This window comes from Argiope bruennichi, chromosome X1 (assembly GCF_947563725.1).
Source record: "Argiope bruennichi chromosome X1, qqArgBrue1.1, whole genome shotgun sequence".
Taxonomy (NCBI): domain Eukaryota; kingdom Metazoa; phylum Arthropoda; class Arachnida; order Araneae; family Araneidae; genus Argiope; species Argiope bruennichi.
This window is the reverse complement of record NC_079162.1, coordinates 120,861,576-120,876,168: the sequence shown is the minus strand read 5'-3', so window position 1 is coordinate 120,876,168 and position 14,593 is coordinate 120,861,576. Positions and strand designations below refer to the sequence as shown.

At 30.5% G+C, this 14,593-nt stretch overlaps 1 protein-coding gene across 1 annotated transcript; it reads left to right on the top strand.

Annotated features, from left to right (window-relative positions):
* The first annotated feature begins 6,114 nt into the window (after positions 1-6,114).
* LOC129959387 (uncharacterized) lies at positions 6,115-7,908 on the top strand. The gene has a single exon (XM_056072206.1). It carries the CDS (start codon positions 6,115-6,117, stop codon positions 7,906-7,908), a length of 1,794 nt encoding a protein of 597 aa, XP_055928181.1.
* Positions 7,909-14,593: the final 6,685 nt, after the last annotated feature.

Genomic DNA, 14,593 nt, shown 5'->3' with positions numbered 1-14,593 from the left:
AATGACAAAAAAAATGTCAAATCACTGGCCATCGTAAATATAGTTTTAAACACTGAAAATAAAGAAGCAAATTTCAAATTGGAATATCCACGGCTATTTATGAAGAAGTAAATACAATAAACTTCTGTTAATATTAAATTTGTCTTTTTTTTTCTTAATTTTCACTCCATAAATGATTGCGAAAATAAAAATATATAATTGCAGATTCTGACAAATATTTTGAAATATATCTATATATTTTAACATCAGTTAAAGCGGAAATATTAATTTATCGAATAAGCTAATGCATTGTAAAAAGCAAAGGATAAAATTATAGGAATAACATATTCTTTTACATTTGTGTAAATTGAGACAGCCTCCAGCATATTTTTCTTATATATCTCATAATATGAGGGAATGTCTATAAGAAGAAATGGAGATTTCCTTTGGAAAATTTGATATGAAATTAAGCATAATTTACGCAAATCCGATTAGCATGTATATAGAGAAGGTAAATTATTTCATTAAATAATATATTTTGCTTGATGTCAATATTTATAGATTTCGAATAATAAGGAATAATTTGAATATGATGGATGGTACAAATACCTGCTTAATTTCGAAAAATTATAAAACAGCCCTATAAAAACTGTCACAGAAAAAGGAAGGGTAACAAACAGGATAGACACACTTAAAATTCTTTCATTTATCAAGATTCGCACAAAAAACATTTAAAATTTGATGCCAAGTAAATTCTTCAATATGAAAAGAGGAATTTAGATTTGCTTAAATAAAATCCTACTCTTAAATTTTACAAAGGCTCTTGTAATGGATAACTTAATGTAAACGAAATGGATAATTTAGAACATGATGAAATCATAAGGATGGCAATTGATGATATTGCACTCCATTCAGTAAGTATTTAGTCCACATCAACAAGAGAAATTTGACATGGATATGAATTTTAATGCATACTAAGTTAACACCTGTGATGGATCTTCGGGGCTACTAAGACTTGAATCCAGGAATTTTCTGATCAAGAAAACTCTGACATCATACTTCAGTCACATAAAAATTCATTTACAGTCAGTAAATATAAAATTTGTGAGATTTTGAAGTATTTAATAAGGAATCATAAAAAACAACTAAAGTTAAATTAATATAAAATTTTGTGAACAAAAATAAAATTTATGAATTAAAACTATTTCATTGATTCCACTTTGAAATACACTTAACGAAATCAATTAACATCATCTTAGTATGTATTCCAATATTCCAGTAGAACAACAATATATTTAATCTTGCAGCATCTCTTATGATATAGTTTGCTTAAATCGTAGCTAAATTGTTAATTATTTTCGGTTATGTTGTGGAAATTCTGGAAATGGAGTGGCAATATTTCTAGAATTATTCTTAATCAACAACCTTTTCAATAGAATTACTGAAAAATCTTTGTTGATTGTACATTACTGAAAAGGAAATTATTTGCTTTTGGATTATATATATCGGCGTATGCATATCTTTTTAGGAATAGCCAAAACTCAGTTTTAATTTATTGAATCAACAAATGCATTGTAAAAAGTAAAGGATACTTAATTTATATCTATTAACTAAAAATCTATGATTGGATCTTTTTTTTAAAAATCCTAAAATGAAAAAGAAAAGTTTTGGATTGCAGTAAACAACCATTTTTGAATAAAAAGTCAGCAATTTATTCTTTCAATTAATTAAGAAATTTTAGAGTTCGATATCTATGATTCTTACTCAACCCAGTAGTTTCTTATTTTCAGACACATAAGAATGTAAACTTTAACGAGTAACTTCTATGATATATTTCATAGGTCTGAAAATATTTTTTTGGTTTATTCTGTAATAGTTTTATAATAATCGAAGAATTTTTTAAATGTTTATCTCCTTGTTTTATCTAAAAGCTTGACAACTGTTTCTTAGCTGAATTTTTTTTAATAAAATGCAAATGAATTTTAAACAATCTCTTAACAGCAAAATTATAGATGAACATTCAATAAAAACACTTAACTGTTTTCACATAAAACTTTTCTACACTTTAATTTTAAAAAATTTGTCACATTTTTTTTTTTTTTTTTTTTTTTTGCAAAATAAAATTTTATTCATCTTAATTATATTCCATCCTCCCCAGAAAATTATATTGAAATTTAACAGAAAATTTTATACAAAATAATCATTAATCAGAATGTTTTTTCATACCAATTTACTTTATAATTATGCTGAAGCAGCAATTGTGTTCAAGTATTTTACTGTTGCAGGATTATCATCAGGAGGACGATTATAAGCTTTCCTGACAAGTGTTCCACAGAAGAGCCTCATGACCTTGGCATAGTTCTAAAAAAGATAGCAAATTATTATAAATAACACATTATTATAACAATAAAAATATTTTGAATACAGAAAATAAACGTCATTGATTTATTTAAAAATAGAAATTACTAATCTGCCATTAAAATACAGCTAATACAATCAAGTACAACAGAGAGTGCTTTAGTTGAGATTATGTATTCAAGATTCTTCTTAAAGAGCTAGCATTTTCTTTTAAACAGCTGTTAAAGAACAGTATTATAAAATACTGAACTGCGGTATAGACTAATTAAAGAATAGTATTATAATTCTGACTTGATGTACTAATGTACAAATCCATCAATATATCCCAATTTCACTTTGCTTCCTTGTCTCTAACATCGGTATATATATATATATATATATATATATATATATTATAAACTCTTAATTTAACCAAATTAATTTCCAAAACTTTATCTTATTTTAGCCCATAATAAAATATTCTCTTATTTCCTGAACTAATTCCACTTTCGGTTTAATTAATTCCTTTTTAAAAATAATGCGCCATCAGTACTACGTATCAATGAAACTGATACTTCCGTTGCCCTTGTCAAAGGTATTCCATCGGAATACCATCCAGATGGAAACAACACATGTATTCCATCGTCACGTGACCGGAAATCCCGCGTTATATAAGACTAGTGATCAGTTGTTTCGTTCCTTCTTCACTTCTGATTTTGTGCCGCGCTTTGGAGGACGTGCCTTGTCCGTGTCTCTGCTTGTAAATAATTATGCTTTCCCGGAATGAATATTAAAATTAATTTAAAAACTTAAAATGCCTCATCTATGTCTTTAGACATGCATTCCGCTTCAACCAAATATATATTTATATATATATATATATATATATATATATATATATTTCATTAACTGCTAATTTCAAGTTTCAAGTTCTATTTGTAATGGATGATAAATGCAGAAAAATAAGTTCACTAATTTCTATCATGATTTTCTAAGAGAATAATTTTGTTAGCTAACCCTTTTTAATAATATAAAAAGGAACTATGAAAATGCACAATGCTTATAATTAAAAAAATTTTTAATATTCAGAAATATGTGTCTTTTATTCTTTTTTAAAATTTTGCATAATAATTAGGACTAAAGTAGTAAACCTGCTATTTGATAGAATCCTCATGAAATGAAATGCAACTTCAAATGTGTTATTAAGTCCATCAACAAATATTTAGCAATTTTGGACGTATTATCTCAATCAAAAGAAATCAAACTTGTTTACAACTAAAAGGAAGTACATCGCCAGAGAAAATAACACAACATATTTATTGCAACAATGCATAAAATAGATGATATTTAAGATCATAAATAAATGAAAAACGCATGAGAAGCAACTTCTAAAATGTAATGGAACTGTTTCTCAGAAATCCTTGTAGATGTTATATTATAAAATGAAAGAGGCATGCAAACTTGCCAGCAATTGTACACAGCAGCAACAATTTTATATCCAGTCTTTCATCAATTTGGCAAAAGGAAAGTCCTTCCTCCTGCAATCTTATCTTGTTCAAAATCATTTACCAGCACACAAACTTGCCTCTTCTTTGAGACCTTCGGTAAGTGTATGTATAGAAAAGTGATCGTACTGAATTTACTGAGAAAGGTTACATCGCTCCTAGTGGAAAAATAAGGAAGTTACAAAAAATAACACATAAAATATATTATATCGGCCAAGATGTACAGTTAGAAAAATGTACACCATACCATAATAAAAGCACAGGAAAAGGCTTCATGGAGTTATTTGTAAAACTGGTGGATATACTTGCAATTAAAATTATGAATTTTCTGGGACCTGAAAAAGAGTTCATCAAAAAAGTGCTTGTATAAGTGATTGTTACCGCCTTGTTTGCGCTGTTTGTTATAGAATGTTGCAACCATGCGCTTACTTGGCATCAGCGATAAAATTTATTGTAACCCTGCTGACATGGGATCAGTTTTCAAAACAGTTTCGTACTGAATCGTTGCGGGGTCGGTGAACCTCGATGAAATAAAAAGTTGGCTTTCGAATTGTCGTTTGATTTTAAATAAGAATACAGTCCACTTATTAAAAAATTGAAATGAACCAGCTTAAACTTATGGTATATTCGTACCATAAAATTTGGACCGTCGAGCCGGAGTTTGAATTTTAATTAAATTTCGACTTGAATAGTAAATAATAATGGAGAAAGACATTACTTCGTTAAATAGGACTCGTGGTGGAAACAAGGCGCAAATAACTAGACTATTAACGTCAATAAAGGATCAGTAGTTAGAGGATATTGAAATAGAAGAAATTGAAGTCAAGTTGGATAAAATGCCTAAATTAAATCAACATTTTGAACTTTTAAGACAAGACTACTACAAAGTTGTGAAAAGAGATGAAGATTTAGTGGAAATTGAAAATAGTTTCGAGGATATCGACTCGGATCTCCTAAAATTGGAGGTAAGCTTGAAAAAACTTTTTCATAATTGCATGCATGAAAATGGGAATGCAAAAATTAATAAATCTAATGATGTTAATATCAAGCTGCCAGAAATCCCATTACCAAAATTTTCGGGTAATTTTGAGGAATGGAACATTTTTAAAGCTCAATTTGACTCGTTAATTTCTTCTAACAAACAACTTTCAGAGTCGCAAAAGCTTTATTATTTACAATCATGCTTAGTTGGAAGTGCGGCTCGGATGATATCGAATGACAATACATTTCATTCCTCATTGAAAGTTTTGGAGGATAGATTTGATAATAAAAGACTTACTGTTAATACTCACATTAAAGAAATATTTTCGATTGAAAAGTTGCACAATGAAAGTGACAAAGATTTAAGATCATTAGTTCATCAATTGCATAAACATTTAAGAGCTCTAAAATTATTGGATTTAGATTTGGATAAACTAAGTGAAGCTATGTTGATTAATATTGTTATGCAGAAATTGGATAAAGAATCGCGTAAACAATTTGAAATGACTTTGACGTCAAATGAGCTAACTGATTGGGATACCTTTACAAAATTTATTGAAAAAAGATGTCAAATTTTAGAAAATTTGCAAAGTAATATTGTTCAACCTCCAAAATCTAAATTTATTTCCCAAAGTTCTAAACCACGTACACTTTAGTAACAAAGGTAAATGACACTTCATCAAAGTGTCCTGTTTGTCGTCTATCAGCAAATCATCCTATCTATAAATGCAAAAGTTTTCTTGATTTAAATGCTGTGGAACTTTTTAATATGGTTAAAAAACTCTCTCTCTGTGTATTGTGCTTAAAACCAGGGTACAAATTAGCTTTTTGTCGCCAATCTAAGTACTTGTGTTACATCTGCAATGGTAATCATAATTATCTCTTGCACAGACATAGCAAACCTTCGATCGGAGGAGAAAATATTACTCATTCCGAAGCAATTCCTTCGGAGCAGAGAACTGATTTATCCACAACAGATGTGACCTTGGCCGATTCACTGTATACTTCCTCTGCCTGCTTACTTATAAAAAATAAAAGCGTTCAACTTCCAACTGCAATAGTACTTATTCAGAATATTTATGGCCACTTCTCAAGAGTTAGAGTAATTCTTGATAGCGCTTCTCAGGCAAATTTTGTAACAAAGCAGTTTGCTGACAGCGCGAATTTACGAAGACAAAAAATAAATACATCGGTTTCTGGATTGGGAGGAATTTCTACTTCGATTGAATATGAGGCTGTTGCTAATATAGCTAATAGTAATGGATCTTTCTTTTTATCATAAACCTTTTTTGTAATAGATAAAATTACGGATATGGTTCCGGCTACAAATGTTAATTTAGAGAATTTAGAAACTCCACAGGTTATGCTTGGGAATCCGGAATTTACACGGAGTTCCAAAATCGATGCCCTTTTGGGTGCTGAAACCTTCTTTGAAATTGTTAAGGGTGAACAAATACGTTCATCTCTAAATTCCTTAATATTTCAAAATACTGTATTTGGTTATGTCGCTGGTGGCTATGTAAATACAAACAATCAGGAGCCCTGTACTAATTTATGTAGTTTAGTTTTTCGAAATGAGAATATAGAAAATGTAATCGAAAAATTCTGGTTAGTGGAAAATATTAGTGAAGAAAATACTATTCTTAGTAGTGAAGAAGAGTTTTGCGAGGCGCATTTTAAAGAAACCCACACTAGAAATAAGGATGGTCGATTTGTAGTTAAAATGCCGATGAAAGAAGGTTTGTTGGGTGATTCTAAAGCCTTAGCCAACGTTAGACTTAACCAAACAGTTAAGCGATTGTATAAGAATCCCATGATGCAAAATTTATATAAGGAATTTATTGCAGAATATGAAAGTTTGGGTCAAATGGAAAAGGTGAATAATGACCTTTGTGAAGGATCGTATTATTTGCCGCATCATGGAGTTTACAAACCTGAAAACTCAACTACAAAATTAAGGGTTGTATTTAATGCCAGTGCCCCTAGTACATCGGGACAAAGTTTAAACGATTTGCTTCTTGCCGGTGCAGTGAAAGAAAATATTTTTGAAATAATGACTAGGTTTAGGACTTATAAATACGCATTTACGGCCGATATTAAGAAGATGTACCGTCAAATATTAATTGATGAATCGCAAAGAAATCTGCTAAAAATATTATGGAAGGATAATATGAATCAATTTCCAATTACGTATCGTCTTAACACTGTTACTTATGGCACAAAATCGGCTCCATTCTTGGTCATTCGTTGTTTGAAGCAACTCGCTTTGGATGAAGCGGAACAATTTCCGTTAGCTTCGCAAGTTACACTAACATATGTGTATATGGACGATTTTGTCTCGGGTGGGCTGCCCTGGGCTGCTACTTTAGAAGCAGCCCAGGAATTACAAAGGCAGTTGATACAAATGCTGCAAACTTGTGGCATGGAGCTTCATAAATGGACTTCAAATTCATCTGAACTCATAAATAATAGCTCTGAGGAAACTAAACAACAATATTTTCTCGTTGATCGACATTCTTCAGTAAAAGCTTTGGGTCTGAATTGGCAACCAAAAGAAGATTATTTTCTTTTTAAGGTAGACTTAAAGATCAAGCCTTTCTACACTAAAAGAAACGTGTTATCAGTCATCGCTCGTTTGTATGATCCATTAGGTCTCGTTAGTCCTGTTATTACAAAGGCCAAAATTTTTATGCAAAAATTATGGATCCAACAATTGAACTGGGAAAATGCTCTCCCTCAGTCAATTCAGCCAGAATGGTCGAATTTTGTGACATCTTTGAAAGTCATCGAAAATCTCAAAATTCCTAGATATATCTTGATAGAATCTTATGAAAGAACTGTTATAGTAGGTTATGCTGATGCTTCTGAAGCTGCTTTCGGAGCAGTAGTTTACATGAAATCTATTATGAAAGATGGCACAGCTGCCAATAAACTTATTGCCAGTAAATCAAGAGTCGCTCCCATTAAAGTAATTTCGATCCCTCGTTTGGAGTTGTCAGCGTGTCTCCTTCTCTCGCAGTTGATAGAAAGAATTCGTTCTTCTCTTCAGATGCTAATCAGTGAAACAACTGTTACACAGATTCAACAATTGCACTTGTCTGGATAAAGACACCTCCATATAAACTAAAAACTTTTGCTGCTACCCGGGTATCAGAGATACAAACTCTAACAGAAAACTTCCAGAAGAAACATATTCTTTCCCAACTTAATCCTGCAGATATAATATCTAGAGGTTTGAACCCTCATGAACTCTTAACCAACGACTTATGGTGATGTGGTCCTGACTGTTTACCGGACTCTAAAAAAACATTCTAGTGTTGAACTTGATGAGTCTGTAATTTCAGATGAACAATATCTGACTGAACTTAAATCACAGTCAAACATTAATTTATCTTCTGTAAACAATATTTCATTTCTTGAGGATTTTTTAGCCATAAGTAATGACTATTTAAAATTAATTCGTATATTTAGTTGCAGTTTTCTTTGCAGGTTTTTATTCAATATTAAGAATAAAACAAAAATTACCGGTCCAATCACAAATAGTAAATTGGAAATAGCAGAAAGAAAATTAATGGAGATTATTCAGGTAAGTGAATTTTATAAAGAGATAAAGGCCCTAAAAAACGGAGAAACTTTGAAGAAGGGTCCTATATGTCACTTAAATGCCTTTTTAGATGCAGTCAATTTGTTAAGAGTAGGTGGTAGACTGCTTCATGCAGATGTTAGTTATAATCATAAATATCAGATAATACTGCCTAAAAAGCACAAAATTACCACTCTAATTTTCCAGTATTATCACTTAAAGAATTTTCGCGCAGGACCTCAATCATTATTACATTTTGTTCGGCAAGAATTTTGACCCATTGGAGGCAAAAATATCGCAAGAAAGGTTGTGCGCAACTATATAACTTGTTTTAGGTGCAAACCTACCCTTAGACCAATTAATGGGGAATTTATCTCCAGAGCGAGTAAATCTCGACCCTGTATTTTCTAACACAGGTATAGACTTTTGCGGTGCATTTTTAATAAGGTACAAAAATCAAAGAAAGGTTAATTTATATAAGGTGTATGTAGCTATTTTCGTTTGCCTAGTTACTAAGGATATACATCTTGAAATAGTTTTTGACTTGACATCACAAGCATTTATTGCTTGCCTGAAAAGATTCTTCTCACGTCGAGGGAAATGCTCACCCTTGTTTAGTGATAATAGTAAAACCTTTATAGGAGCCAACAAAGAAGTGAAAAAACTAGCTTCACTTGTTAATTTTCCTGATGAAAATTTATCCAGGTTTTGGGCAATGGAAAATATCTCCTGGAAATTTCTTCCCCCTCGGGCCCTTAATTTCGAGGACTCTGGGAGTCTGGGGTTAAGTCCTTCGAGCATCATCTAAAAAGAACTGTTGCTGATGCAAAATTATTTTAAGAGGAATTTTTAACTGTTGTTACACAAATAGAAGGCATCCTAAACTCAAGACCTATTTCACCTTTATCTTCCGATGTTTCGAACTTAGAACCATTAACTCCAGGCCATTTTTTAATAGGCAGGCCCATAAATTCTATTCCAGAGCCTTCAGTAATAAATGAACTAGACAGTAAACTAACCCGTTGGCAATGACTGACAAAAATAATAGAACAAATCTGGAAACGCTGGTCGATTGACTATCTAAATTATTTGCAAGACTGAAAAAAATGGCAGTTTTCAAGAAATAATATTAAGGAAAATGATATGGTTTTACTAAAGGAGGGTAACCTTTCACCTTTTAAATGGTGTCTTGGAAGAATAAGCCAAGTTATTCCCGGACACGACGGCAAAATTCGTGTTGTAATTGTCAAAACTAAAAATGGTCATTTTAAAAGACCAATCTCTAAAATTTGCCTCCTACCCATTCAGACTTGATTTTCTAATCTGTACATAAAAAAACTGTATATTGTTCTGTACATATTCAAATGTTTATTTTCTATTTTTACATATTTAATTGTACATTTATGGTTCATACTTATTTATATTTCTATGTCTTTTTTTATATATATTTTCATGTTTGAACTCGAAAAAAATATTTTGTTGTATATTGTTGATTATAACTTTGAATCTTGAATTGTAACTGTGTTGCATAAATACGCAAAGCGGGGCGGAATGTTACCGCCTTCTTGGTGCTGTTTGTTATAGAATGTTGCAACCATGCGATAGCTTGGCTTCAGCGATAAAATTTATTGTAACCCTGCTGACATGGGATCAGTTTTCAAAACAGTTTCGTACAGAAGCGGATAGCGAGAGAACGATCATGTAATGTTAACGGACATAGAAAATTTTTCAGGAGAAATATCCGCCAGGCAGCTCTAATCGATAACATTTCGCTCATGTGCTTAATTTTTGCATCCATTTCACACTTCGCACCCTTTATCAGATATAATATTATTTTAAGTTTATTATTGTATGCAAATACTTTTAGACTATTTGTTTTATTTATTCTGTAATTTTTTTTCTTTGATTTAGATTTTTATTTAACACATTAAATGTGTCATTATCTAGAATTATGTATATACATGCATAGACAGGCATATAAATAATTTTAATTAAATTATTCAATGCAGTGGTTTGAATTAGAATTTTAATCATTTGAGTGATTAATTTTATAAAATTTTTGAAACTACAATTATTAAAAATAAAAATGTACACTATTATAAATATCAGCTATGTAAAAAAAAATGTTTTGTTTTATTATCATTTTCTCCTATTTAATCATATACAGTATGTAAAAAAAGTATTGGCAATTACCTTAATTTATTCATATTGACAAATAAATAAAATGTTATGCCATTTTAGCTGTCGTAATTAAATACAAGACATCTTAGATATATCAAAATAGTAAAGCTTTTATTTTAATTTGCATTTTCTACGATTTTTTCTTTCAAAATCGAAAATTTACATGTCAAAAAAATATTGGCGAAGTTTTAACTGGTATGCAAATTTTGTTACATTGAAGTCACTTGTTTCGACTGATAAATAACTCTACCGGTATAAAATCTGCAAAACTACTCCAAAAGTGTCTATGCATTATTTTGCGATTACTGCAGTAAAATGACTTCGAAATTGTAAGAATTGGACGTTGGACGTTAGTGTTAAAAATATGATTATTAGGCTCAGAAATGAAGGTTTAACTTATCGTGCTATAGGAGTGCAGTTGAATATAAGTTTATTTACTGTCAGAAGTGTTGTAAAAAAGTTGAAGGAAACAGGATCAACGGAATATAAGACTAGAAGTGGACGACCTCGAATATTTTCTGCAAGAGAAAAACGTGCCATTATTAACAAGGTTAAGAAAACCCTAAAATAAGTGCACCCCAGATAGCTAGAGATGATGCTTTCACTTCGCAAAAGACTTTCAGCGTACAGACTGTACGGAATGTTTTACACGAGAGACGTTATTATGGAAGGGCAGCTAGAAAGAAACCATTAATCTCGCAAATAAATAGAAGAAAGAGGTTAGATTTCGTAAAATCCCACGTTTATTTATCCGAAGAGTTTTGGATCACAGTTATTTTTTCCGACGAATCAAAGTTTAACATTTTCGGCAGTGATGGACGACGATATGAGTGGAAGAGACCAAATACTGAATTGGAAGAGCAACATTTAACTGCTACTGTAAAACATGGTGGAGGCAGCGTCTTAGTTTGGGGCTGTATGGCAGCTAATGGAGTTGGCAACCTGTATTTTATTGATGGTATTATGACAGCACGTACATACATTGACATTTTGCGCCATAACTTAAAAATCAGTGCCCAAAATCTTGGCTTGGGAACATCATTCGTTTTTCAACAAGACAATGACCCCAAGCATACAGAGAATCTCACCCGTGAATGGCTACTCTACAATGCTCCTCACCAGTTAAAAACCCCACCTCAATAGCCTGACATCAATCCAATTGAAAATTTATGGCACCTGCTGGATCTAGAAATCAGGAAACATAAAATTTCAAGTAAAGACGACCTCAAACGTTTACTCTTGCAAGAGTGGTACAAAATTCCCAACAGTACAACAAAGACCTTAGTTTCCTCTATGAGAAACAGATTACAAGCTGTTATAGATGCAGAAGGTATGCATACAAAGTACTAAACATATAATGATTTTGTTTTCGCTCATAATTTTGTCAATTTCATAATTTTGCCAATACTTTTTTTATCATGTAAATTTTGGATTTTCTCGTAGATTTTGACTAAAAAAATATTTAAAAGAAAATTTCGTTATATTTGTTTGTCTTTTCTCCTTCTGTAATCGCTATATTAAAATAAAATTTGCAAACATACTTTGTTAGCAAATATGATCATTTATAGGCAATTGCCAATACTTTTTTTATCCACTGTATATTATCTTACTATATATATATATATATATATATATATATATATATATATATTAAAACTGTTTATGTTGCAACAGCCATATAAAATTCTTGATAGTTCTGTATTGTTTTGCAATATATATTTTATTAATCACATTCTTTAACAATTACATATATCACTTTCATTGTTATTTTAATTTTTGTATATTTCTGATTAGTGCATATCCAAAAGCAATGTTTTTTTTTTCAACTATAATACAAGGAATATGATGATAAGGTTTAATAAGGAATATAATAATCCTACATATATGATTTTAGATTCATTTTTAAATTTTACATTATTTTAGATTTTCTGTCAAATCACTCATGTATAGCTTTAACCCTCTATATTTTGCATTTTTTTTAAGGTTTATAATTTTAAATTTTCATTATATTTTTGTTTGAATTATTGTATTGCTGATTACTTCATGAAGTTCATAAGAAATAGCATTGATTTTCAATAATGGCACAATGTATGTTATATTTTATGTATATTTGGTTGTAAACTTTATTTTCAACTCTATCTCGTCAATTTAGAGTTCTATTACTATTCTGCAAATTTTTTCCCCAAAATCTCTTCAATTATATTGTTTGAGTTTTTGTATTATTAATTAGTCCAGAAGATTCAGAATTTGTTATGCTTTTTAATTTTTATAATTTGTATGCAATGGCAATTATATTTATGTTGCCTGATTTTCAAATATTTTATAGAATTAATCTTTTTTTTTTCTTACCTTAATTTTTATCTTTTCTACCTATACATTGTAAAACTTTTGTAAATTCTACATTAAATTATACTCATAATAATTTACTTTATAATTTCAAGATTTGTTTTGTGATTTTGATATTTGAAAAATATTTATATTTATAACTTAGTGCAGTATTCATATTATATTTTGTAAAGAATAATCAGATGCATTTTGTAGTTCTGATGTCGGTAATAAAAATTTCAAAATTGTTTATAATTCTTCTAATTTATTATTCGCATTCAGTTTTACATTTCAGTACACTTTTTCTATCATTTAGCTTAGAAAAATTTCAAGTAAAAATATCAAAATATTTATTGCTTAAAATTAATAAAAGGAATATGATGATATAAGAAATCTTTTCTATAAAAACACTACCATTTTGGTATGGCAACATAATATATCTTTTCAGATTTTTATAAAAATATAAAATTATTAATATTTATAATTTATAATTTCAAACAAAAAAATTGAACTTTTTATTTAAATTAAAATGTTTAGAAATCAAATTTTTAAAAACATATTTGTATTATTTAAATATATTGTTACGAATCTGTGATGCGGGTTTCCAGCATAGTTGGTTCCATGGGAGGTCCCAGAGCTTGGCGACGAATTTGGCGACTTTGGCGCCAAAATAGATTATACCCGAAACATCGAGAATTTTCCCGATCCGTCCAGTAGGAACAGAGATACGCCTCGAACGTTCCTGATTGGTTGAGAGGCTTCTAGCCCCGCCTCCTGAGACCTATAAAAGAAAGCAGCCGCAGCTGCCGGGCAGTCGCGAACCAGCGGAGTCGAAGAGTAGTCGGAAGCGAAAGAGTAGTAGTCGTCGTGAACCGGTGGAGTCGAAGAGTAGTCGGAAGCGACGGTGAAGAACTCGTCTTCCAGGGACTAGCGGAGTAGAGCTGCTGTGTATACTGTTGTATGCTGCTGTTGTTGCTGCACGTCTCGGCTGAAGATAATCGTCTTCTGTGCTGTATATAGTTGTCGTCTTTGTGCTGTACTGTGTGTCTTCGTGTAAATAAATGTCGTTGTTTTATTTTCTACCGCCGCCTGCTGATTGAGTGTTTTCCACACCATATAACTCCCACTATCCAAACGAACTCGGGAAATTTCGTAACAATATTTGAAGGAATGAGAAAGTAAATTTTATTCTCTCAATTAAAAAAAAATTGCTGAAAAATCTTGGCAGTTACACCAGTTGTCCTGAATGGACAAAAGTTGAAATCATATGAGTCATTAAGATTTTTTTTTAAAAAAGAAGAAATGGTTAATAGTTATTCTTGGATTACTGATTAATTTTGTTTCTGATAAATGCATATCAATCATGGTGGTGAAACATGTAGATTTTCTATTTTATCTTACTTGCCTAACTACATAAAACTATTTCAGCAAGACATGACCAAGATAGTTACTCTATGATTGACTCCCTTTTGAGTAAATAGTCATGTTAAATTTTATCTAAATATTGTTTATTTTTAAGAATCCAAAGAATTTGGGAAGGGGGATCTTATTAAATATTACTTTTGTCTCTCTTGATAAACATTTTATTATTAATTTAAACTGATTATTTTTTTTTCACTTATCTTTCTCTCATTCTACCATGATAAAAACTTAAGTATTCATTAAACTTAAAGTATATTCAGTAACAAAAAGTGTATATGTT

Coding starts and splice junctions, on each gene's coding strand:
- LOC129959387 (XM_056072206.1), top strand. CDS start 6,115: ATGGTTCCGGCTACAAATGTTAATTTAGAGAATTTAGAAACTCCACAG.